Source organism: Argentina silus (genome assembly GCF_951799395.1).
Source record: "Argentina silus genome assembly, chromosome: 10".
Taxonomy (NCBI): Eukaryota; Metazoa; Chordata; class Actinopteri; order Argentiniformes; family Argentinidae; genus Argentina; species Argentina silus.
Genome location: NC_139664.1, coordinates 16,178,539 through 16,205,896, shown reverse-complemented (window position 1 = coordinate 16,205,896; position 27,358 = coordinate 16,178,539). Strand labels below are relative to the sequence as shown.

The 27,358-nt window shown below is 45.0% G+C and overlaps 1 protein-coding gene across 1 annotated transcript in view; it reads right to left on the bottom strand.

Annotated features, from left to right (window-relative positions):
- Positions 1-26,571, bottom strand: part of LOC310811150 (serine/threonine-protein kinase 3) — a 53,638-nt gene extending 27,067 nt beyond the window's left edge. The window contains exons 1-8 of the mRNA XM_083679233.1: positions 26,535-26,571; positions 25,553-25,633; positions 24,131-24,259; positions 23,844-23,958; positions 17,270-17,434; positions 15,446-15,613; positions 4,460-4,597; positions 2,585-2,710 (exon numbers count right to left, since the gene is read on the bottom strand). Coding sequence (XP_083535359.1) covers positions 2,585-2,710; positions 4,460-4,597; positions 15,446-15,613; positions 17,270-17,434; positions 23,844-23,958; positions 24,131-24,259; positions 25,553-25,633; positions 26,535-26,557 — 945 coding nt within the window. The 5' untranslated portion in view covers positions 26,558-26,571. The remainder of the gene's footprint in view (positions 1-2,584; positions 2,711-4,459; positions 4,598-15,445; positions 15,614-17,269; positions 17,435-23,843; positions 23,959-24,130; positions 24,260-25,552; positions 25,634-26,534) is intronic.
- Positions 26,572-27,358: the final 787 nt, after the last annotated feature.

Genomic DNA, 27,358 nt, shown 5'->3' with positions numbered 1-27,358 from the left:
ACAGGTATTATGAACATGAGGACATACTGTAGGCCTACAGTCAGCTGGTACAGGTTGTCCAGCACTATAGAGCCTGTACTGTACATGAGGTATTGTGAAAAATACATTTAAAAAAAAAAAATGGGGGGAAAAACAATAATAATAATCCACCAACCTGGCGAGAGTTATAAGTAGTGGTGTGACAGTGGACAGGGGACATGACCGTATATGAGTGGGGTCTCTGAGTCCATGTCTGTCCTCCGAGCCCCCCTGATGAAGCTCTGTCTGGGTGCTGCTCTACAGTAAAAACACCAGCAGGTGGCCCGGCTGGCCCCGCCGCAATGGAAAGCAGGTGTCCGTCCGACCCCAGTCTAGGGACAGAATTGAATTAATGTGCAAAAACAAATGACTCCATCGGCACGTCTAGGCTGTGACAGGCAGTCCAGAGTCTCAACCACCAGGCTAGTGAACCGTGTCACCTGACTCTGCAGCGGCTAATATCCACACGTATTACACCAGGCTTCATGGGAAAACAACCCAGGCCAAAGGTGAGGAGAAGGAGGTTGGAAGGAGGAATGACGTTGTTCTTAGGATCTTAGAATCACCTTGAGATCTCATTAAGCTATAATGGGTTGTTTTCCGTGGTGAATTTTCAAAGTGGGTAAGTATCAGGGCCGACCTGCAACACACTGAGGACATGTTTCGTCTAATTGGAAGCGACGGTAGTCAATACACACACGGTGTCCACGCGGTGTCCCGCCCTTGAATGTCATGCCCAGCGTAATACCATCTCCAATTTCAGGATTATCCTGATCATAACGCTGCCATTTCCAACATCCACACGGCTCTGGCATGTACATCCTAGCCGGGTACAGCAAATGTCTGAAACCATTAAATGCAATGCCTCAAATAAGGCACTTCTGGCATGGTGCTCAACCATCAAGGGGTGTAGTAAAAATGACAAAGTCAATATCGGAAAGGTTCACAATTGCATCGTTCTGGGGGACTGAGGCGTCAGCAGTCTTCCTGGCAAAACTATAGACAGTGGTCTGATGGTGTGTGTGTGTGTGTGTGTGTGTGTGTGTGTGTGTGTGTGTGTGTGTGTGTGTGTGTGTGTGTGCGTGTGTGCGCGTACTGATGTGTGTGTGCGTGTGTGTGCGTACGTGGGTGTGGGCATTCATACAGCACACCTTTCTACCATGCCACTCTAAGGGGGGGTCACCCCAGACAGCGAAGGCTTGCAATAAACATTCAATAACTAGAAAGCTTGCCTTCATCATTAGGCCATGTGTTGGCAGGTTCCCATCTACCTATCTCTACAAAGTCCAGTCATCATGCATCCACTCGGGTAATGCACGAGCAGTCCACAGTGAATACCATTTACATAAATAGGCAGCTATCAACGGCAAGGTCTTGAATGCCAGGCGGCTATATTTACTAATGTTTCTGACTCGTTCCTAGGCAACCGAGGGCTTTCCTCCACCACTAACACAGTCCCCAGCCCCCGCCCCCCCCGTCCCCCAAAACCCTGAACCCCCCCCCCCCCCCACCCCACCAATTCTATCCCCATCATCCTATCATTAGCTGCCCCCCGCCGCAGCTGCTCGACCTCAGACTCAACTCGCCATCACTTCAAACAGCGACCGGAGGCGGACGGGGGCGGAACAGGGGCTGCCATGTTCCATAATGCTCAAACCAACAGCCAAACCTTGATATCTGGATTAGCCTCCCGTCGGGTTGCGGCGGCTCGCAATTTCAGACCTAATTTGTCCAAAAATGTCAAGAATTACATCAGCAGCTATCCAAACAGGGCTGGATTCTCGGTGGCGTGGTGGCGGGGCGTGTTGACGGGGCGGGCGGGTCGGTGAGGGTAGCGCTGCACCCTCCTCAGACGGGCAGGGCCAGGGACGGCCAGGGACAGAGGGGGGGCGCATGCCCTTCTCCTTCACCCCACTAAATCCCCCTAGTCTGGGCTCCCGGTGACGCAACAGGGGCCCGGGAAGGGATGGAGGCGGTTATCGGCTCTGATAGCATTATCTGGGAGCAAACAGGGAAGGTGGCGGGTTATAACATGGAGGGGTGGGATTGGACAGACTCTGGTGTGTGCCTGTAATCGGAGGAGAGCTGCCACTGTATTACGTGGGCCCGCCTGTCTGCATTTTCAGACTCCCTTCTCTGCACTTAAAAAGTCATCATTAACACGCAACTGAAAACCCAATAGCTGCAGGCCATCTCTGAACACAGCACTCAACAAGCTCAGATTGATCTGAGAGCAGGATCGTGGTCACACTAATGCAGCTTCTGGTGCCCTCCTTCCTCAAGTCTGTGGGAGAGAAATCTCCTCTCTGACACCGTGCAAGCAGATATGGCAGAAAACGAATGTATGATCATAGACCCGACTGTCTGTCTTGATTCACTGCTAAAGATACAGGTGATAACCCAATTGTAACCCAATGTCATTAACAACCCTAGACAAGCTAATACAGCTGAGATAAGGTTTAATGACTCAGTCGTCAGTGGTTTCTAGATGACAGTGGACAGTGTGTCTAGGTGTGTGTGTGTGTGTGTGTGTGTGTGTGGGGGGGCCTCTAGAGGTTGTTCTCACCGTGTTCTCGTCCTCCTCCTCCAGCTCTCTCTGCTGTTCTTCGTGCCTCTTGGCCTTGATCTCCATGGCCTCTGTGATCAGGTCACGCAAGATGCTCACAGGCTTGGCATTCCTGATAAAGGAGAGCTGGAGGTGAAATGGGGAGAGAGAGAGCGGGAGGAGGGAGAAAGAGAGGGAGAGATAACAAGAGGGAGAGAGGATGGGAGACAATCATTGATGAGTATTATAGGTCAAATGTTTGAAAACAGCAGTCAATAAAAGGGACCACCTTTGGGTTGTGATAAGACAGTTGAGTGATTACTTATTAATACAGTATATAACATCTTTAGTGGTCCTCTGTGGCTCAGTTGGTAGAGCATGGTGCTAACAACGCTTAGGTGGTGGGTTTGATTCCTGCTGGGACCATATATACTGAAATGTATGCACTCACTGCAATGTAAGTTGCTTTGGATAAAAGCATATTTAGTCAATTGTATCCATTGTTTTTCTGGATTTACAAAAAGTACTGTATGGATTATTACTCCTTCCATATAGGCCAACACACTAGGGACAAAAATAACTCTACTTAGTGATAAACAATCTGAGGGATGGGAGCCATCCATCCATGCAGGGTTGATAGAACTGGGGTCAGTTTCCCGAACGCTTTGTAGTTTAAGGAGTACTTAATTTCTCCTGACAACCCAGCTGCAAAGTTGTGAAATACTGTAGTAACATTTGTATCAATATTTGTAGGTCAATCTTCTGTGTATTAATGAACAAAATGTGTTCAATGAAGAACTTTGTTGGTCTAAGAGAAGAGTAGGCTTGGATTTTCAAAAGAGATGAAGTAGGAAGGTTCTCGGTAGGCTTGAGAGAACACCAGGACGAAAGGCCGTGGCTGAGCTGTGAAATCCACCTTTGAGAAAATGAAACCCCAGTTCTGTTCTAGCTTCTACACTAGTGCAGAGGGGAAGAGGGGCTATCTGGAACGGATTGAAAACCCAACCAACTCTCTAATCACTGACTTACATCCAAACATTCAGGAGTCTGGCTTAATTAGCTTAAATCAACTGGGCCTAAACTGAAAAACACTGGAATCTACATTCCAGATACGGGTAAAGAACTTCAAACATCAACAGTGCATCATACAGACTGTCAAAGCAAATCAGCTCTACAACTCTATCTTGTTTCAGTTAGTGCCATTTTTTTTTATGATCATCAAAAGCAGCATGATTAGTTTGTTCAGTGGTCTAATTAATTTATTCAGCTAATCAGCATCACCAACAAATAGTTGAAGTGAGATTCTGTAACTATTCCCATAGTAAAAACAACAGTATTATAGTAGGAAAACAGCGTAGGCTTATCACCACCGTGACTTACACAATCCCGATGGTTTGTGCCTACAGCACAGAAATTTGCATTACCCTTTTCAAAAATCTCCCTCAAACAATGGCCAAATTCAACATTGACTTTAACTGTGCTCGCTCTGGGCATGTTGAGCCATGGAGTGTGTCGGCCCATAACTTGAGACATGGATTTAATTCAGATTGAGAATGGAACCCCAGGGAGTGTGGCTATCTCAATGTGGTATCAGTTATTATGTGGGCAAACACATCACAACTTGACAGATGTTTTTTTTTTCAGTTTACAGTTGATGTATTCTGTATTGAATTGTTAGGGAAAACATAGGCGGTGTACAGTATGTGCCTCAGCTATACACATTATCAGTAAATCTGATTAATGATTCAGTCAGCAAGACACACAGTATGTGAATTTATTACTGTCATCACACTCAACCCCTCACCTCTCCCTCCAACCCACCCACCCACCCACACACTCACACACTCACCCTGACCCTCCCACACACCCACACACACACTTCATACACACACATACCTGTAAAAGCTGAGTAGCAGTGGCCCTCTGCTCTGGGTTCTTCACCAGACACTTCTTCACAAAATCGGTGAACTCGTCAGTCCACAGTTCGGGCTTCCGGAAGGTCGGAGGAGGGTTCGTGGGAATCATGAAAATTGCCTGCCGAAAAGAAAAATAGAGAAGCGAGGGGAGGGCATGAGAGACAAGGGTAGACAGAGAGAGAAGGAGAGAAAAAAAAAAAAAAAGGGCAGAAATCAGAACCCCTGGTGCCTCAGGTCCAGGCAAATAAACACATCCCCTTCGATCCCGCCATCTCTATCGGACTGTAAATCTGGCGAACAAATTTGAAGGGGGTCTAGGATTTCTACCGTGACTGAGATCCAGGAAACTGCTCCATCTGCTACCAATGTAGCCACTTCCATTAAATTTCCTCCCACTAAAGGGCATCACAGTGAGCCCATCACTCTTGGGTCTTTATCTGTGACTGTTTAATGGTCTCTGGAGGCGGCCCCTCCACCTCGCTGTGTTACCCAGCACGTACCTTCATCTATCAGATAAGCCTATTTGTCCTCCTCAACAACACCACCACTGCAGTCTCCACAGAGCACTCTTTCAGAGCCCACTCACCCACAGGGAGAGGGTCAGACAGGCCCGGCATGTGCCTCTGTGAAGGCTAGGAAAAACAAAGACAGTGAAGACCTGGGAGCTGGGGTCCTATGCTACTTGTTGAGTTGAACTTGAGTGGTCTCTGCATTGGTGTCTTGACGGTACCGCTACACACATCACAAAATATACAGGATATATATACAAAGAAATCAAGGTTTATAACACAGAACGAACAGAGCAGTGGAGGGTTAGTTTGAAAAGAGGGTAAACAGAAAATATCACACTGGATTTCATACTGTGAACTTATGGCGAGACTGCTACTGCAAGGCCCAGTACCAGACATGTGGGTGAACAGTTATGTCTTGAAAATAGATTTTTCTCCCAAGGAAATAAGAATCATCACTCCCCATTACCGTCTCAAAGTCATCACCCTCTTGAGTACAGGGTCGGGAAAGAGTGGGCGGAGACATCAATAAATAAACAGAACCTCTCACCGTGTCTGACCCAGACAGCCGGCAGGCCCTGCCCTGGGCCCATTTATTTACCTCTCCCGTCGGAAAGAAAAACAGGGTATGGTCTAGTGCAGGTGGCTTCAGGAGGAGGACTGAGAGCCCTCCATGCGTAGGGACTTAAACACGGACACAACGTCCTCCTGACATCTGCACACCATTAGCAAGGGGGGGAGGGGGAGGGGAATGTATGAGGTATAAGACACTGTTAACTCCCAGCTCCCCCTTCCAGTAGTCTCCGTACAGAAGAATTTCTGAAGAATTTCACCCGGCTGGGGTGTCTGAGCGGGCGAGATGAGCGCTGGGACAGGAATAGCAAAGCATTTAAACGAGTTAACTAATCAGCGCTCATGATAGACGATGTCTAGCCAGAGCACAAACAAAGGATAACGATGGCTCAGGGAACTGACACTCTGTGACAACTGAGCAGGCCTGCCAGTTAACATGGTGCAGGGCGAGGCCAGGTCTCTCTTCCTGCTGCTACAGCCTGTCACTGACCGACAACGCCACACGGACAAACTGTCTGGGCCCAGGGAAGAGTAATAGACATCTCACTGGAACAAAATGCTACTGTAATCATACTTCAAAGTGTTAAATCAAGCCGAACATGATTAAAAAGTAAAATATAACATATATCAGAGCAGGAGAACTGATTGGCTATAGCTGTATAGTGTCATTAAATGATCATTTCATATAGACATTCTACAAATATTTTCAACGACTACGCCTCCATATAAGAGCTGTCTTCTCCAGGGAAAGAAGACAACAGGGTTTGATGGACACTCTGCTCCTAGTACCCTTTGAGCCAGGGATCTTTTCCCTTATCAGAACAGATAATAAGACATTACTAAACAAGGTGGTAGCTATCTGGCGCAAGACAAAAACACGTAAGTAATGCCTTTATAATACAGCGCTCTGTCACTACCAGCAGAAGGGGGCTAGAGGAAAATACGGCCTATAAAAGCTAACCTTTGTCCTGGGCAGTCAAGGTGAGGTGATAAACACTCATTAAATCGCTGATGATGGCACGAGAGGGGATGAGAGGGGTATAGCAAGATATATGATATCTGTTTCTCCTGGATATATTATTATTGCATATTTGTCAAGCAGAAACAAAAACTACATTGAAAGATGACCGATAAAAGATGACCTATTTACTAAAACATATTTTAGCAAAGAAGAGTGAATGGAGAGATTATAAAAACCTCCACCAATGCCAATGGGAAACTCCCACCAGTTTGAAGGCTTTACCCTGATAAGAGTGTTCATCAACAGCCGATAGTTATCACAGCGAGATACTGTCGGTCTACATCTTTGTGTTGTTACGCAGATGCACTTGTTTCTCCTCCTCTCTGTCTGTGTGTGTGTGTGTGTGTGCGTGTGCGTGTGTGTGTGTGTGTGTGTGTGTGTGTGTGCATGTGCATGTGTGTGTGTGTGTGTGTGTGTGTGTTTATATGCCTCATTGCTCTAATGGAGTTGTTAGCTCTTCTGCCATAATCAGTCTGGGAAGACATGGATGTGGAGTGGACCTGTCGCCTGTTGATGGGCAGGCTGATATCAGTGGAGGGCCTTATCTTATCACAGGCATCGGTCCTGAGGGAGGATCCACCTCGTCACTCCGATAAGCTCCTTTTTATGCTCCCTCATACACGGGGGTAAGATGCACATCCACCCCCTGGCTGCCTAGCGAGGGTGGAGGGCCCCTGAACACTGCACACGACAAGTCAACAGAAAACAGACAACACAGGTCAATCACTGGCTCCAGTCTAGAGAGGCTGTTATTGTGCTGTAACAAAGTCCACCTCTATCCTATGTATGTATCTCTTAAGTCGAGAGCCATACCATACAGTACGTCTGTTGCAACAAGCTGTCGCCCCAAAAGGTCGATTGATAGAAGCTTTGATAAAGAAGCTCACGGGTTGGAGTTTGTTTGCTCTTTGAGTTTCCACCATTAGAGGGCACTACCGGCATGGCTTTCTGTCAATATCAAACCAATAAAGCAGATTATGTGCCCACGCTGAGGGCAGACGCAGCAGCCCTGTTGATAAGAATGACACTCATATATTGCTTCTGAACTTGCAGATGCCTAAAATTATAATCTGATATGAACTTGAAAGCTTGATAACGATAACATCTATTGTAAGATGCAGTGATATTTGACACAATGATTCCAGGAGTATTGGACACTACTGACAATACATTCTGCAAGTCATACTCCTTGGAGATAAGCAAGAGAGAATTGCAAGAATATATTGAACTATTATGAACATATGGACTTGTTGTTTCAGTTCAGCTTATAAAAGGGTGAAGAACTACTCTCTTCCAGGTCTTTCTTCCCAATAGACTTGTTTCCAAATGTGCTGTTTGAGGTGTGCCAATACCAGGGTTGCTTGAGGTTAACAAAACTATGGATGTTTTGCCATTTTTCATTGAGGCAGCATTCACATATTGTAATAATTTTGACTGCAAAGCCCAGATGGCAATTTTCTTTATTAAACAAGATTCATTTTTCCTCTCATGAGCATCACCCAAAGATGACAGGTTGCAGTGTGTTCTGGTGGATTAAGACTGGCATGTCATATGCTGCTCCATACACTTACATGGAGGGTAAAGACAGTTTTCTCTCACACAGACAGAATACAATCTTGGATAGAGACATGTACAATTACATTGGGCTAAATCTAATATATACATAAATGTTCATAAAACCCTCCCCTCCAAGCCAAAGCTGTGTTAAGGCTGTTTATCTTCCAGAGGTGAACTGACTTTGACAAGTCCTTCCTTTGAAACCATCCTAAACACATTTTTGTTCCAGGGGACGGGCTCATTGTAATGCATGGAATGGAATGAGAAATGGTATCAAACACAAAAAGTGTGTTTGATACCATTCCTAATTTCGTTCCATGCATTACAATGAGCCCGTCCTCTGATTTCTCTCTCCACCAGCCTCCCCTGCATTGTTCATAGGCTGCCATGAAACACACAATTCCTGGAAATGAAGACTAAAGCTAAACCCTTGAATAGGAGACACTGGCTTAGTTTAACACCCTGACCTGGCAAACACTAATGTGATGAAAGCTCTCTGTCTTGTGCAGAGGAAAACATCAGTTCACCCTAAAAAACTTTGGCTCCCAAACTGCCACTGTGCCTGCCTGCCTGTTCCTAGAAAAAAAAAACTTGAACAAAACTCCCACAAAACGTTAGAGAGATAATAGGCTCGATTGAAGAGCAGAGCCAAAAGATTCCTATCTCAACTATGCTGTCCTGCTCCTCCGAGTGTATCCCTCCTATCAATAGTCCCCCCAGGATGAGCTCCAAATAAAACAATCTTCCCCCCTGCCTGGAACACATCTTACACTTTATTATGAGCAAAGGTCTACAGCAGCTGGCACTGAGAGGTCCGAGGCTGGAATAATCTTATCTCCCATCAGCTATAAATATTTGACAGAGAAGGGAGAGAGAGACGAGGAGAAAGAGAGGGGGAGGGAGAGGGGAGAGGAGAGAGGGGAGAGGGGAGAGGGGAGGGGGTGGGACCGGGAGTCCTTCTTCTTCTTTAACCCAATGACAACTGCCGCCAGAGAGTTCCAACTAATTAAAAGTCAAACACAGCTTAGACTCTGCTGGTCTCCTCAAGGGTGAAGTGATTAAGATGTGCTTTATAAAGTGGGTGTGAAGATGAGTACACTCTATGCCCCCCCCCACCACCTGTGCCAGACACACATACGCGCATACACACACACACACACACACACATACACACACACAATGTTCCAATCATTGGCTCATTATGTATTATGGAAACTCAGGTGGTACGACAAATAAACAAAGTAATATGGTTTGACAGCTTTTACATAACCCTCATAGCACCACTAATCAAAGGAAACAATCCAAACAGACTCAGGTGGTCTGATTCTATTCTTACATCCAACTACGTCAGTTTTAATTCATACCATATCTCTGTTTTCCAGCACTGTCCAAACCCTTTCACAAAAGGGGAAGATTATAACAGTGGAACAGTGGAACAGGAACAGTGGAAAAACAAAACTAATTACTTGAGGTATTTCAACCAGCCAACACTGCTTAAAATGTAATTACATGGATTTAGCGCCTCGGCCCTTGCTGGGCAGGTCATAAATCTCTTCAAATTGACAGACCTCAGAGTGTAAAATCTGGCTGTCACATAAAATGACAGCAGGAGAGAGACCTGGTGATGATGAGTACATCAGTGCATCAGAATATCCTACTCCTACTAGCACAAAAAACAGCCCAATAAAGTTCCTGGCACTACAAGGACAGTTATGATATCATTGTGTATAAACACAGGCATGTAGCTTTAAATTAAAGGATGTTGACAAGGTTGAAGGTAGAATGCCAACCAAATCGTTAAACAACCCTTTAAGACAAACAAGTGTTCCATTACAACTAAACTGTTTTTCGTCTTTAAAACTTTTAAAACGCCATAACACTGGTAGCGAAATTTTACAAGGGCATCTTGTCGTTTAATCACCAATTAACTACTGTAAACTGTTATCTTTGGGTGGATGCACCTTTGAACGCTATGGGTGAAGAGACGCGCACAAAGAGACGCACACAAAGGATGGTAAAGTTATAAAATTAGGGGAGCTATTTGACAAAAGGGAGATACCAGTTTACCATGTGGCAGAGGTGAAGGCCGAGTGCTGAGTATGAGGCTGATAAGAGAAGCCATAAGTCTTGGACCACCGTCTCCTTGTGTCCTAGTGGAGGGATCAGGGATCTGGGCATTTCACAAGGCTCAGCCCAGCTCAAACCCAGGGCAGCCTGGCTTAAGCCCTCTCTAAAGGGGCCATGTTATGCAATATGACAGTAAAACCCTGGTTGTAAACTACTGTTTATGCCTGTGCCATAAAAGAAAGGTGCGTTTCCTCTGCCAGTTTACAGCACCTCCTCTACGGTCGCCCGTCCTTACATGGTCTTTTATAAGGCTGTCTGTAAAATATCGAATGCAAATGTTATTGAATTAAAAAACAAACAGAGGCCGCTCTGGTTTTATTAGTGTGTGTTTGTGTGTGTGTGTGTGTGTGTGTGTGTGTGTGTGTACAGGTAACTATCAGAACTTTCAGAGAGGCAACTGCAGCTCTCTTCCTCTGTCTTCCACACAGCACACATGTGGGCTGGAGTGAGGAGTGGGGAGTGGGGAGAGAGAGCATGTTACCGGTTATTGGAGGTGACACAGAAGCACCCCGTTCTCTTTCAATCAACTGCTGTCTCCACCAGAATATATATACTGAAGGACACCATTCCAAGAGCAACAAAAATCGGCATTTAAAGTGTCACGGTGCTATTAGAATTGCATTAAAAAGCTGTGTAAATATGCCAAGTCCCTTGACAACCTCAGTGGTGCAGAACAAGACTTCCTCCGGTGAGTTCGCTCAGGCTGGAGAAGATGAAGTACCGACAGGGCCGTGATTTAATACAGCTAGCATTTAGAACAACAAAGCGCAGGCAAATCGGCCACTTGGACCCTCTTCAAAGGAGCGCGCTAAACACTTGCAGAAAGACATTCTTAGGAATGATGATCATTGGAGAAGAGAGGAGGCGAGGTAGAAAGGAGGAGGGTACGCCACACAAAAAAAGACAAGTCAACCTGCTCATACTGTATTAAAACATGAAAAGGGAAATTCACTGTCCAGTTTCATGGATCTTCAGTTTCCGTTTTTATCTGATGAAACCATCTCTCCAGTCCTCCTCCTCTTCCTGTGTGCTGACTGCAGCTATGTGGTCCTCTGTTTACTTTTGAATTCGGGCTAATTCAACACAGGTCAGTTGGTTTTCTAACAGGTCCAGATGACCCGATGCACAGAACACAGCTGCTGTTGGGGAGGGCCAACTCTGTCTCCCATCATGGGTCAGCCTGGCTTTGGATCGAACCTGCTCTGACCAGGCCTCTGGCTGCAACGCCAGCACTCACACATCCAGGATCCAGCACACACCAACTCACACAGTGAATGTGGTCGAAACAACGCAAACGGGGTGAGATGAAAACACAAAGGTGTTCTCTGATCAGTAAGCGGATGTTTTCAGGTTCACAGTCATGTATTTTAATGGATTTATTATTTGTATTCATATAAGAATAGAACAACTACAACAACAACAACTCCATTTAGAGAGCAATTCACACTGCTAGAAAACAATGGGGTTTTCACTTCATGTCTGTGAACAAACAAATGTTAGCGTTTTTTAAGGAATGATAATCAGCAGGCGAAAACACTTAAAACTCCTTCACCAAAGGCTTGAAAACTAAACAGCTTTTTATCCTGACCGACGAAGTGAAGGTGAAGGCCGATCTAAACGTTACTGCCATGGGAGAAGGGTGTTTTTCCCTCTAATTATTTTACCAGTCCTCACTACTTACTTTGAGAGTGATTAATCAAAGAAGAGAAAGCCAACCATCAACTGCGGCATGTTTTGCATTTCCTTCTCTGGTGAATCTGTCCTGGCTGAATGGGCTTATTACAAGATAATTGAAACCTTGTTTAGAAATACCAAGGTCAACATTTCCAGCCATGTTATCCCAATTAGCCTGCAATGAAGTCCTTTAAACGGGGGGGGGGGGGGGTATTGAGTGGACGACCTGATGTGCTACTTGAATTCCCGGCGGGACACCCACATAGCTACCCTGGGAATGTGAGGATGATGATGTGGAGGGGACGTGTCAGGCATATGAGAGAGGGAGGGGTAGGGGGGCACTGCAGGGGTTGGGGGGGGGGGGAGTAGAGCAGTACAGTGGGCATGGTCATCATTCCCCACATACTATATACAGCTTTACTCTGCACAGTTGACTGTGCAACTCTAGACATGGGCGTGATTGTCCAAAATTAATTGTTAATGAGGTAATGAAGTACATTGCATACAGGAGCCCATAATGATGAATGAAGGAATAGTAGGGAATAATGACAATTAATGGCATGGCTGAGTGTAATTGATGCCTAAATTCAAACTAAAATATTTGCTTTATTTCTATTTCGGATTAGGGAGACGAGGAACCTCGATGACAGACGTGAAACTGTTACCAGAAAAACTAATGATGATTGCTTGAGTGCAGGTTGGGGGGATAGATTCCAGCAGCAATCAATATCAATATATCCCATCTGAGTAATGGCCAGGCTTTACAATGAGGTAGTTATGGGGTGAGAGACCCCTGCTGTGGTTTCACAGCTTCCAAAAACACAAGCAGACAATGTCATTATCTAGCCTTTGCCAGCGCGTCGAGCAAACTTCGCCTTTCCCTGCACTTCCACTCAAAATACACAGATCACTGCTCAAGGTTAAGAAAGCAGGGCCTGTGTATTTTGGCAGGTGAAATATATTCTGAAAGAGCAACAAATCTTCTATATTTAGTCCTAGATGGCTTTGCAAGAGTGTAGGGAACCAGGGATTGGATCTGTAGTCTCTGACCAGCATGAAAAGAGAGGGTATACATACAGTGTGACACAACATACAACCTACATGCCGTGTAGTGCAGCTGTAAATTGTTATGTTCTCTTTGGTTGTGACACCGATGTGGGCTGTTTTTGGCAAACTTCATTGAATTCTACAAGGAGGTAAACTGTGAATTGGGATAAGATGAAAATGCTACGTTACATTAACACAATCAGGACTACACCTCTCTCGTTATTAACGTTAAGTTGAAGGGTTGACTCAAATCATTTGGAGAGTACTTTTTCATGACACTTTCATTCAGTTGTGAAGGCCCGGCCATTGACAGAATGTCAGTTGACATCTCATTTGAGCGCCAACTCTGTGCTGCTCCGCATCGACGGGGAGATTTACGGCGGCGTGTAGAGCAGCAGCTGGCTGCACCACGCGAGAGGGAAGCTAATCTTGTTTACATTCAATCTGCTATTTCCTCCCCTCTGAAACCTTGAGAGAGGAAAGTCATGTAATACTTGTATTAAAAATAAGTGTAGCAGAAACAACCTACTGGCAGTGTGCAGGCTTTGTGGCCCGGCCAAAAGGGCCTGCAGCTAAGGCAATCGATACGCACAATATTCCAGAATGTATTCCTGAATAACAATAACCTAACTTTGGACCACAAACTCTCGGGCTGGTCCAGAGAAAACAAGAGAACCTACTCTCTACGTCCATATTGATTAGAGAAGTGTGGTGAATATGATCAAACCTAGCATTCGTGTTTTCTGTGTGTGTATGTGTGTGTGTGTGTGTGTGTGTGTGTGTGTGTGTGTGTGTGTGTGTGTGTGTGTATGTGTGTGTGTGTGTGTGTGTGTGTGTGTGTGTGTGTGTGTGTGTGTGTGTGTGTGTGGATGTGTGTGTGTGTGCGTGTGTATACTCCTCTGAAAAGGTGAGACAAGGAGTCAAGGTGATCCTATTTCTAATATGATTTTTTTCACATTGTACAAATAAAGCATTGTGAATTTAATCTATCACAAGTGCCTAGTGATGATGTGTTATGATGACTGTGGAACTTGATGGTTTATTAAGAGGGACCAGAGCAGTTAAACTCAATCAACAGAACACACTGTGTGCTTTCTTTCAGTTAGCAGACCAGCCATCAGGTCAGTCTAGGCTTCCCTGTTCCCCTGTATCCCAGTGCAGCCATAAGCACTGCCAGCTATAGGAACAGCAGCAGCCCTCTTCCTCTCCACCCCAGCTCTCTCTCTCTCTCTCTGACTCCTGAAGCTAATATCTCACTGTGGGACAGCCCAGTGTAGGATCAGGAAGTGCCCACAGCACAGCAGGCAGAAACAGAGGAGGTGTGCAGCAGCAAGGTCAACCTCTGTTCCTGTCGAGCCACTACAGATGAAGACCATGATGTAGTACACCTCCCCCTGGTGCCACAGCACTTTGATTCTCTGGGCTTGCTTACTTTTGCTGAAATCCCCAAGTCCCTGTTCACCTTCCATTGAGGGCCATTGGTTTGACAGTTTTGTGAAAGGTCTGGTACCTCTACGGCACTTTCCACATCCCTGTCTGGCCAGCAATGAAACCTGCAGCCACTTGAGTTACACACACCGGCACACAAAAATGTTTCATGTGTGTGTTTGAGGGACACAATAGAAAACTGGTGAAAAGGTGAGGAGGAGGTCATCGCATAAAGGCTTTAAGTACTTAGAATAAAAAAAGATAAGTAAACAACAAATGGGGCTAAAATATCAACAAAAAAACACAGCGGAAAAGCTTGTTTTTTTTATGCGGAAACTGCATTTCAAACTGTAACCATGCAATCACCACATTAAAGAGGGTCTCATTCCTTCTACGACCACTGGTATGTGTACTTCATGCCAGGGCAGTGTTTTTGATTAGATTCCTCTATTTTTTCAGTTGATTTGGCAAATTAACTTACAACAGGCTGAGTACAAGATGCTGCCTGGAAAAGAGCATAGCAGCAAATTGCATTTATCAAAAACACTCACCGGGACTGTTTGACTTTATGCTGGGAGTGTTTCAATGATTGTACGGAGACATCAGAGAACAGTAACCCTGTGTACAACCGCCTTAACCACATGAAGCAGGCCCAAAATGTGAAAACCCCATCACATCATTTGTTTATCACTTACAACTCATTCATGATATCTCAGTGACACAGTGTTTCCCATAGGCTACTTCCTTAATGGTATTGTGATTGCTCATTCTCACTTTGCATACTTTGAGGGTAACTAGACGTACACAAGTTGAGGAATCATTTCCTGATTGAATACATTTTGCTCTTGAAAGCAAAGTCGAAATGAGAGAGAACAGAAAAGTACATATGAGGTCCATGGTGAGAGTCACGGGTTGATAGTCAGCTTAGGATGGCTTCCCCTCTACCATCTCTATAGAGGACATGCCCGGAGATTCATGCCAAGGGATTCATACCCCAGCTCCAGCTCCCAGCCCCCAGCCCAGCACTCACCCTCATGGGATGTATGTCAGCATAGGGTGGCTTCCCCTCTGCCATCTCTATGGAGGAGATACCCAGGGACCAGATGTCTGCTACACAGTTGTACCCGATCTCCTGGATCACCTCTGGGGCCATCCAGAAGGGTGTGCCGATCACCGTGTTACGTTTGGCCATCGTGTCCTTCAGAGCAAAGGAAAAACGGGTCAAAGGAGGACAGACAATAGTCTTAATCGTCCTAAATTGCTTTTGTCTCCTTTCTCTCATCATCAATGACTGGAAAAGCTCCACCATTTTTGCGTAGACCTTTCCAAATATTACACATTACATTACATCTCAGTGGTCATGAAGGAAAGCAGATGAGGAGAGAAAGCTATTTGGGACTATTGGGACACAGTTCTGGTGTAAGAGAGGCCTCCAAGTAGACCAGTGGAGGACGGACAAGAACAAGGATGACCCTGTGAAACGCATCATCATTACACGCCATTACCCAGAGCTTCTCTCCTCACATCCTCGCAGCCTTGACGGGGGAAGGCCTGATTGACTTCGCAGATCCTTTGGCTGCAATCAGGCGAAAAACCTGTTCCCCCCCCCCCCTCTTATACGTTTTAAACGATTTCTGTGTTATGTTAAACTTGGGGTTAAAAATGGTTTATTGTACTATATATATTCCAGCCATACCAAATTGAAACTCTAACACCCCCCCAAACCCATACTCCAATTCAGTGACAGCCAACACAGGTTCTTAGGGGCCACGGTCCCGGAGTTTTTATTAGGCTCTTTAAATCATCAAGTGCTTAGCAAAAATGGCTTAGTGTCCAAAAAGTAAAACAATGCAGCCAGGTAAGTAATGGGGAGCTTATGCTGTATAAACCATGGACCACCCAGACCCTATAGTACAGGGTAATTGCAGCTGTTCAGTGTGGGCCTTGTCCCCCAGGCATGGTCACAATCTCTGATTAGAGAGGGAAAAGTCTTGGAGAGATCCAAAATAAAAACTCCCATTCGGAACAGGGATCTGCTGTGTTGTGTGTGTGCGTGTGCGTGTGCGTGTGCGTGTGCGTGTGTGTGTGCGTGTGTGTGTGTGTGTGTGCATGCATGTGCGTCAGAGTGTGTGTGTGTGTGTGTTTCTTTGTGTGGCTTGTGCTGAGTGTTGTGTATATTTTGTCTTCCGCCGCTCTGGGCTTGTTTGACCACAGCTTGTCCTGTGTTCTCTCCGCTATCACACAGGAACAGTGGAGGATAGCTGTCCATAGAGAGCATAGCCCTTAGCAGGACCCTGTGGGTCAGAGGCACATTAACCAATCATGGTGCAGAAATAGAGTGCAATGGGATCAGGACTCCAGTGTGGGAAAACGAAAGTGTCCGCAGTAAGGAGTTAGTAGAAAAACCACAACTTTTGCTTGGAAACTTGATGCTTGTTTATCAAGGGAACAACTGAATAAAAGCATAAAGATTCTATCCTTCTATCCTGGCTATGGATTCTGCCTCCGGAGGGGTGTGTTTCTCAAGGCAGATCCAAAGTCTGTCAATGTTAAAGGACACTAGGGGCAGTAAACATTTTGTGAGAGCTGCTTACTCAGCAGCATTTGGATATGAAAAATAAACAAAAACCTGCCACGTATTTCACACCACTGTGGAAATAAACAGGTTAACCTCATATTATTGTACAATTTTTTAAAATAGATAACTTAATATTGATATAACGGGGGAAAATGGTTATCAGATGCCATGTTCTCATGGTGGGGGGGACCCGAAACCTTTGAGAAACCTTTTTTCTCAAAGATTTTGTAATGCCGACTTTTAAGAGAGTTGAAAGCCCAGTGGAATCAGACTCACCGTCAACTGTCCAGCCACTCCGAAATCAGCCAATTTCGCATGACCTTCCGTGTTGAGGAGTATGTTCCCAGCTTTTATGTCCCTGTGGATTTTCCTCATAAAATGCAGATACTCCAGACCTTTCAAGGTTGATTTGAGGATTGTGGCTATCTCATCCTCGGTGAGCTGTGCAACAAAAACATAAAGAAGATATTTTCCAGTGATTAAGATCTTCCAAAGAAGTATCAGTTGATGAAAAACTCCTCAGGATATAAAAGCCAGTCAGTACAGTTTACATGTATGTGTAGATATGAGTAAATAGCTTTTATTCTAGCAGATCAACCTTCATTACACACATACTGAGAAGGTAAAACATCAATGCTAGCAGACACCTCTGCTAAAGCAAACTCCATCCATCTTAGTCTTAGACACATTCAGTAGTCAAAGGCAATGTTTGCACAACATAATTGCAACCTGTCCATAACAAAGTGTCAAAGCACTAACACTCAACCCCTCTCCCAGTGACATTATGGATGATGTTTGGTTTCTTACAGTATGAAGTCACATATACAGTAAAATACAGGTGTGCTCTCTCTCACACGCACACTAAATCACTGTTCTGTGTCACTCTGCTCAGGTCTGAAAGCCCTCAGTCAGTCCGTCAGCCAGTCCAACAGTGGCAAACAAGTGTCGGTTGGGATTCGGGACCATGAATCAAACGTCCCCCTGGCTGACGGCTCCCTGTCCAGGACATGACTCACGCACCAGAGTGGCAGTGTCTGTCAGGGAAAGGAGGGAAATTCCCATTAAGGGATGGCCAAGGCACAGCGCTCCGCCAAGCGTTCCCCGCTCCGGCAGAATGTGCACTTCATTAGTGGGAAAGTGCCTGAGAGAGCCAGACCCGGCCAAGTTCTGTGAGGCCCGGGAAAGCCAATAAAAGCCTGGGCCAGGGAACGGCTCAGACCAGGAGGGGGAGCAAAGCACAGCGCTTTCCAGAAGAATGCTACTTCTATGGAAAAGGCCAGAGGGCGAAGCTCAGCATCTCAATGGTCAAATGTTGTAAGCGCTATTTGAAGCTAGCTGGAATGACCTTACACCATACCCCGGTCCAGGACCCCTGGCAGCAGCCCCAACCACCCAGCACTCTGAGAGCTTACATAAAATACAGCCTCTTTCAATGCGATTGACACACATTGCGACATTCATACAGCATATTGCTGTATAAGTTATGTACAGTAAAAACATATTGCTGCGGTACCATAAAGGCCTTTACTGAGACATAAAATGTAAAAAAAAAAACATGTAAAAGCGGGAAGGGAATAGGTACAAGGAGAATATTTATGAAATTCCAAAGGGGAGAGAATGAGTGTGTTGCTGGGTTGATTCCTGAGGACAGAGAGAGATAGAGAGGAAACCGAGGTGATTCAGTCTCTCTGGTTTCCCAGGGCCAAAGAAGACACACACACATGGTAAGCAGCGGCCCCCATGGATCATTAACAGTTTGTGTTTTCGTTTCAATCGGGGCTCTACACACACAAAGGCTGGATATTTACGGCCCGGCTCTCCCACACGAGAGACCGTGCTTGGCCGGCGGTGGCTGGGCCTGAGCGCAGCAGCACCTGGACTGTTACAGATCCCCACAGCCCACTTGAGCTGGCTGTACGCACCGGAGCCCAGGGTCCCTCTCTGACACGGGCTGCCCCCTCTCTGCACACTTAGCCTTGTTTATTTTCTCAAATAGAAACAAAGGGAGGGGACCGCCGAGAACTGTATCTTTTTACAACTTGGTGACATCACTCATAAAAGGTTGGGGTAAACATGCAGGAGGGCTCCTGGTCTTCGGGGTTTACGGCTCCCTGCCTGTCCATCCAGCGGCCCCCGGCGACTCCACACTGCTGTCTGACTCCTGATTGGGGTCAGGAACATTGCTCATGTTGGTTTCACAACGCTATGAAATCATGAACGTAGCAACAGTTAATCCAGCGAGGACCTGGAAAAAATATGTATTTTATTTTCTCACCTTCTGGTGTGTTCTCTGCTATCAACAGCGTGTGAATGTACTTCATGTACTATAAATCTTCCATATCAAATCTTACATTATGCATTGCAATGGAATTGTGCAATACTGCAATACTGTATAAAGATATACTGGCATATCATATATAAAGGTATACTGTAAAGATATATCTTATTTGATTGATCTTTCCACAATTATAACATCTGCATATAATTGTATACAGCCAGTACACCTATTGTAGGTGAAGTAGCTGCTGAATTCATGGTCACAGCAGCAATAATGAAGTACATACTGTACAGTAGTGACACAGCAGCACACTGATAAACTTCACTCAACATAACCCAGTAATCCTTCAAATACTGCACCACTCTGCAGGCCTAGAGCCTAGGTACAGCCTTCTGCTACGGTTCAGCATGCCACTGGATGTCAGACTCTAGCCAGCTGTGGTGTAGGAAGAACAGACATGGAGCTGATTAGTACGGCACTGGGCTGCAGTAATGGAGAGCATTTGCTTCTACTTCCTCCCTGCGGTCATTTTGTCAACGTCTGTTGACTATTTTCCCGGTCCCAGATACACAACTGCAAATAAAAACACACAAATTAGCTGTGTGGACAGTAAACATTTCCAGTTCTCCAGGCCCGCTGGATCCACCATGAAATCTCTACAACATTGTTCTGCCGTTGTCATTGCCGTTGTCTGGGCAACACTTTATGTGGGTTTTTTGAGTGTGTTCTTTCCTTCTACAATGATCTGAACATCCATCACAGAGTAACCTTGGAGGACATGAGGATGTTTTAAAGATTTCAGCCTTTGAATATCTTTCACACCAGTTGTAGACTACACCTCAATCTGTTTAGCATTGACCCGTCCGGGTCAAACAGTACTACCATGTCTACTGTGCCAGAATCTGTAAAAGTCTGTTGGCTTTTATTTATGGGTTCATTTATAATTATCAAGTGTGCCGTTACCGATGGGGCAGCAATCAATTTCTATGTTTAAACCAGTAATACATCCACCATAAGCATTAGAAGAGATTTATAAATCTTGAAGTCCGAATAATTGTGGATGTGGAACTTTTATAGTACTTTTAACGGCTCCCAGATCCATGGCTCAGTGCACTGAGCTCCTAGCAGCCCTCTGCTGCACATCCAGGCTGAGAGGGCCATGCTCAGGAAAGGCATTCCCTGCTATGAGGCAGGGTACTACTCCACATGTGAAATCAATACGCCACCATTTATAGGCAATTCTCGCTTGTACCATCAAATCTAAAACATATTGCCAAAACTATTACCTTTTTTTTTCTCTCTTCAAAAATCTGCAGAATGAAAAACAGCATAGATAACAGCAGGAAATTATATGACAACACTTTTAGAGGGTGTCGTGAGTTGCTCTCGGACAATTATCAATGAGTAACAATAAGATTTTCATTCCATTTATACAAGGTGAGATGGAGTTTGAGAGCCATTTTAATTTCATGCCCAAATGCCAAAGACGTGCGATTGAAACCACAGGAGAGTGTTAGTAAGTTGGATGAACAGTACCCAGGCCCACATCAGCTCCAGGGCCTCTCATAGGTGTTTAATAAACGCTTGGTTCATCCAGCTAAGCACTTTCACCGGGATTATGTGCTTCAGAGTCCGACCCTGGAGTCCTTTAACTTTCATAAAACATAATCCTGGCACACACTTCCACCATCCATCAAACTGACATATACTCTGGATGGAGATAATGTTTTTTTGTGTGCGTGACAGCGCTAATAATAGGCTGTAATCCCAATGCTTGGATGAACTGATGGTTTTTACTATGCAGACACCAGCTAACATTTTCATTAAAAAAAAAAACATAGGACTATAGTGGAACATAGTGCTTTTCTCAATGATGGGAGTATTTGACCAGAACCTAGTTTCCAACCTACTGTAAGAGGGTATTTTTCTGAGATTTCCACTTACATCAAATGCAGTGCACCAACTCCTGTATGCAGGACTTTTCCGTCTCCTTCAAACAAATACCCAAGCTCTGACTGGACTTCTCTCTGGTTTTATGACAAAGCACCAGTGTTGGTATAAAACAGGTCATTTGGACCTCCCCAGGACTATTTTGGTGGAGCCTACAACTTTGCCAATATCCACAGCCGGCCAAGGGCCTCCCATGACCAATAATTTTACTCTCACCCATATGTCGTAAACAGCTTAAAACCCTATTAAAAGCACAAATACATATTCAAAACTAAGTAGACGTTTATAAAACAATATTTCCTGTCTACGAATTGACTGTAAATAATGCATCCAGAAGCACCATATTACTGTAGTTGTGACTAAAAAAACTCTGATTTTTCCCAGGCTACAAGTTGTGAACATGCGTCTTATAAATGCCTCTGGAAAAAACGGGACTTACTGGGCTGGAAAGGAAGTGATTACTAAGAACTGATGAGAGAGCAAAAGCAACTTCTCCTAAGCCTGCATCTCTGGTTGCAACTCAATACTTGATAGTGTGTGAGTGTGAGAGTGTGATTGTGTGTGTGTGTGTGTGTGTGTGTGTGTGTGTGTGTGTGTGTGTGTGTGTGTGTGTGTGTGTGTGTGTGTGTGTGTGTGACCGTGTGTGTGTGTTTGTTTGAGTGTGTGTGTGAGTGAGTGTGCGTATGGACCGTAGACTAAATAACTGTAAAACCGTGGGTCTGTTGAATCCATTTAGTCAAACAGAGTACTATCAAAAAACACAAGTCCATTTATAAATGTTATTTCAGTTCAAAGAGTTGGAGGAAAATGAGAGGGAGTAGCAACAAGCTTGGAATACAGCCACGGGGCAAGGATATTTTTAGCATCAAACTTCCGAGGGAAACATGCTCTGTTTCAGTTTTCTCTGATAGGAGTATGCTTCACTGAGCATTTGATAGAGGACACCAACACAAACCGTAATCATTGCCCTGCATTTAAAACAGTAAACAAATCTACAAAAATGAGTTCCTCTGCCTTTAGACATTCCGGAGGTCTTTCACAGCTCTAGGTTTCTCTTGTACCATTGTCAGGATTTGCTCTCATTTTCAAAGTGGAAAGTCATTTCCTGTCTCTCTCCGTGCAGCTCCTCTACATCTGGCACATCATAAAGAAACAGAAAGCTAAAAAAAAAAAAAAGTTGAAGAAATTAATTCACACATTGCATGGGGTGTTTCAGATAAGAAAACTGTCATATTATTCCAGAATTCATTTTTCAAGGATGTAAAACCAGGAACTCTGTGAACTGAAAATAAGAGACAGGTCAAAGAGAGCAATGACCATCATGTCATTCACCTTTGGTCAGCAACAACAACAAAAATATTGGGAGGCTTTGCGACCGCACGCTACTGTACTTTCAAAATGGACTGAATAGTGATGCTACTGTATGTGGAGAAGGAATTAAAAGGCTGTGGACGAGCAGTAGCCCCCTATTCACCCCACTCCAGTCCTACCCTCCTTTCCTCCCCATCCCTCTCCGTGCCCTCTCCAGTCCAGTGTCTCCCTCTCTCTGTCTCTCCACCCCTCCATCCCTCCATCTCTCCATCTCTCCACAGGTACCAGACGGGACAGAGGAACACAGCCCAGTAGAGCAGCACAGCACCGGGGCTTTTAAAAACGTCACCTCTGACAGAGTGCCCAGGACATTCTGTGCCTGCGTTGATTTATCCCTCAAGCGCACTGCAGTAACTTTGTTTATGTCTCTCGTCAGCCTATTAACAACACTTGAGCGTGGCCGGGAAACAGGTGCTTGGGAGAGTGAGTTTTACCATCCGTCGCCTTGCCGTCCAGCAGGAGCTGCTGCAGTATTCACCCAGGGAGAGGGGCAGGGGTTAGAGGCTCCTACGTCTGAAACAGAGCTGCTCTTACAGGAGTACCAGTCAGCACATGAGTGAAGGGCACGATGTGGAGATGGTGATTAATGACATTGACACACAGCCCCACCTAAAACTGTGCCGAGCACATTACATTGTACTGCAGCCATCACCACGGCCCACAGCCGACTAGAATCTGGAGAATGCCCCCTGCAGGAAACAGGTCAATCCTGTCACCGTGGAAGCTCTCCGTCACCGCGCTGGCTGAAATGCCTTTTTCATTGCGGTCACATAACAATGCAAAAATGCAGTGACTTTATTGGGGTAGCACATGTTTGAGACAGTTTGATAGAGCCCTCTCTGCCAATATTGTAGCAGAGGAGGAAGTGGAGCCTGGGGTCTGGAGGATACTGTTCACTTCCTGAGAACTCCTGCTGACTTTTACACAGCTCCCTCCCTCCCTCCCTCCCTCCACCAGTGAGAGAGCCGGGTAACCACTCAAGACCTGCTCTGCACCCTGCACTGCTATTTCAACAGAATCGTACCCAAAATAATTTAACCCTCACATACAGTACACTATGGGGAAACATACCCTAGCAAAGTAAAATACAAACATGGCCTAGTACAGTACGTATATTTCAGATGAAAACACTGAGTAAAAGATGGCATTATATGTGACCTTCTCAGATTGTCTACATCAATTATCAGAAGGGTACAAGAGCATTTCTGCAATCCACAGGCTGTTAAACACTCACCCGAGCGACACACATACCGTTTTGTTGCGTAGCCGGATAATGTCAGAGACTGAGCCTGCGCCACAGTACTCCATCACAATCCACAAGTCTGTGTTCTTGAAGTAGCTGCCATAGTACTTCACAACGTAGGGGCTGAATAAAGGGGATACAAAAGATAAATAAAATACCATTATTCTCAATAAGTCTGTTGGCTACAGTCAGTCAAAGAAGAATATTGTCTTCCTTATGGTTCATATCTGTCATCTATGACAGAGGGGAGCTCATGCAAAGAGGGATGGTAATTGAGCGGGCTTGTGCACGATACCTGTCGCACTGTTGCATGATGGATATCTCTTTGATGATTTCCTGTAGATCAGACTCCACGGGCACCTGTTTGATGGCTACCACCTGGCCTGACTCCTTGTGTATGGCCTTGTAAACACTCCCATAGGACCTTGGAGGAAGAGGAAGATGCTCTGAGAAGAAAAGCCCATGCCTTTTTTTCCCCTCTGGGCAGCTAAGGCCCGTTCTCAGCCAAGAAGACTAGCAGAACATGCAGAAGTCGAGGGTAACACAGGGAACTGAAAGCCTGGCTTGAATCGATAAAAGGATTCTTTTTTTTCAATGCAGATTTTTGATTTATACTCAAATAAAGAGATCTCTGAGATCACTTTCTCTGCGTCTGTGTGGAGCCAATGGGGCCAGACAAAGTATGACTAAAGATGGCATGTTGGAGAGAGGCACAAGCCCCCGTGGAGACAAAGGGAGGAAGCTATTCGCTGACAAATGGGATTTGGTGCGAGGGTTGAGCAGCATTAACTGTGGGTTTTATTGGATAGAGGAGTACGATATCATGGCGGTTTTCCTTTTTATGCCCCTTTGGCAAAGTTGATGACGTTGCAGGGAGCACAGCGTTTGGTCACGCAAAGGTGCTGAACGCTGTTAAACAGATGGCAGGAGAACCGTGAATAGAGTGGCAATGGACAGCAGATGGAGAAGAGATCACGCACTGGAGGAATGTACTGTACCCGCTCACCTCCGACTGCTCACACACACACACACACACACACACACACACACACACACACACACACACACACACACACACACACACACACACACACACACACACCAGTCTGACTGCTCTCTCATAGGTAGAAAGTCTGATCATGTCACTACAACTTAGAACACCATGCATCTTTCAAAACACCATGCAGGGCAAAGAGAAGTGATACTGATGATAGAAATGAAAGTGCCCATTCATTGACACAATGTCATCCTCTGTTAGTTCACAAGAGAGAGGGAGGGAGGGGAGAGCTAGAGCAGCTCAGGGGGAGAGAGAGTGGGTAGAAAGAGAGAGGGAGAGAGAGAAGGATAGAGAGAGAGAGAGAGAGAGAGAGAGAGAGAGACAGAGAGAGAGAGAGGGAAGGAAGGAGAGAGACAGAGACAGAGAGAGAGAGATAAGAAAGAGAGAGAGAGAGAGAGAGAGAGGGAAGGAAGGAGAGAGACAGAGACAGAGAGAGAGAGAGAAAGAGAGAGAGAGAGAGAGAGAGAGAGAGAGGGAGGAGTTGTAGAGGGGGTAGAGGGCAGGAGTTTGACTCTCATCACCGCAATGCTTCAGTAGTTAACTGGGCTGCTCTGAATGGCCTGATAGAGAACAACATCAGGTGACATGTTTGCCTCTGCAGAAAAACAGAATACAGAATACGTAGAGGAAAAGAAAGAAAAACAAGCATGAGGCTCTTACCCTTCACCAAGTTTCTCTAGAACATCAAAAACTTCCTCTGGTTGCTTAGTTAAACTGTCTTCACTCAGTTTATTCAGCTTGCTGTAAGAGAGAGTAAAACATGGTACACACAATAACCTACAATAACCTTACTGCATGTCAAACAATCACACAACCTGGTTCTTCACTGCTGAATGGTATAACAACAATAATATCTGTACTTTAAATGTTTCATAGATAGAGACTGTGTCCACTCTTGCATGTTTGTGATGGGCCTAAATTGCATAAAATAAGCCTGTGTTGTCTTGTCACATGTGTTGCAATGTGTTGCCTATGCTCTGCTCTCAAAATGTCAATGTGTTGTGATCGGGTCACCTATGTTGTTGGTACATCAGGAGATACGCAAACAGTTCATTATGAAACCCTAATATGAAAAAGGAATGCATTGCCCACTTGTCCCATGTGAGTTCCAATTCTGACAGCATTTACTTTATCTAACACTGCAATCCCTGTCAATGAGAAATGACTGCAATGGTGAACATGGTTGGTATAAGTGTGGACCTGCTCCATGTATTTATCATGGGCTCTTCTCTACAATGACACCTTCAAGTTGGTCTCCAGGCTATAGCAGGGTTATGCATTTTCCATTGTTACTAGTTGTTTCAGTGTAAAAACATAGTTGTAACAGCAAGAGTGTTGCCTCAACAAAATGTAACAATGTAACCAATAGGAGGCGGTCCTATTCCTCAGAGGAAACATTTACTAGCGACAGTGACTGTAATAGAGTAGAAGAACATCAGTTGTCACTACTGCTGCTTTGTTAAATAAAATAAAACATCCCAAGCCCCGGACATGATCGGACTGTCACAAATATTGTTGCTTATCATCTTTGAAATGTTCTGCGAGTTACGGTTATCGTTAAAACCGATACATAAGAGCAGCAATTAAAGTTTGGAGCGCTGCGTCGTACTTTAGGCTACGACGAAACAGTCTATCAACCCACCTTTTGGGCGCTGACTGCTCCATATTTATGAATGTCCAACACAGTGACGCGCACAACTAACAGTAAAAAGAAGGTAGTTTTCTATAAGCTACAGTAACTGCAATCGAGTTTCGTATTCAGCTCGCCAGCTGTCAAAAGCTCCAGTCCGGTGAAACAACCCCGTGACGTCAGGGAGCGGACAGACTAGCTTGCTGTTGTACTATCCTTCCGCTTCTCCTTGGTTGGATGGGAAAACGGATGGAAATCGCCCTACTGGAGAGTCCCTGTGTCAATATCACCGCCTGCTGTGCCGCCCCACCGGCCCATACTGTATGTGATGATCTGTCAGAGGTAGGCTACTGTACACACTTGTGCGTCCCTGTTTTGATGAGAGGACCGTTATTAGGCTACAAAGTAATATATTCACGTATTTTACCATCGTGTTTTACCAACTATTAAACTAAATGTCTGTTAATGAATTAATTTAGATGAGCAGAACTGAACAGACATTTCTTTTGCAAATAGATGATATTATACTCCATTTCCAACATCATGTTATAACAGTATTATAACCATATGATCCATGGGTAAACAAGGTCAACAGGGATGATGCACATGATTCTAACTCCAACATTCCTCCCCAAGCAGGTGCCATAACACATTCATTGCAGTTACATATTGGATAGATTGGCTAACCTATAGTATGTCATTAATTTAACTAAAATCATGAAATAACACCAGTGCTCTGAGTGTTCCAGTTATATTATGAAATATAAGGTTTTTAAAGGCACACTTATCTTCACATCAAGAGGAGTTTGGCAGGGAAGAAAATTCGGGTGTTTTCA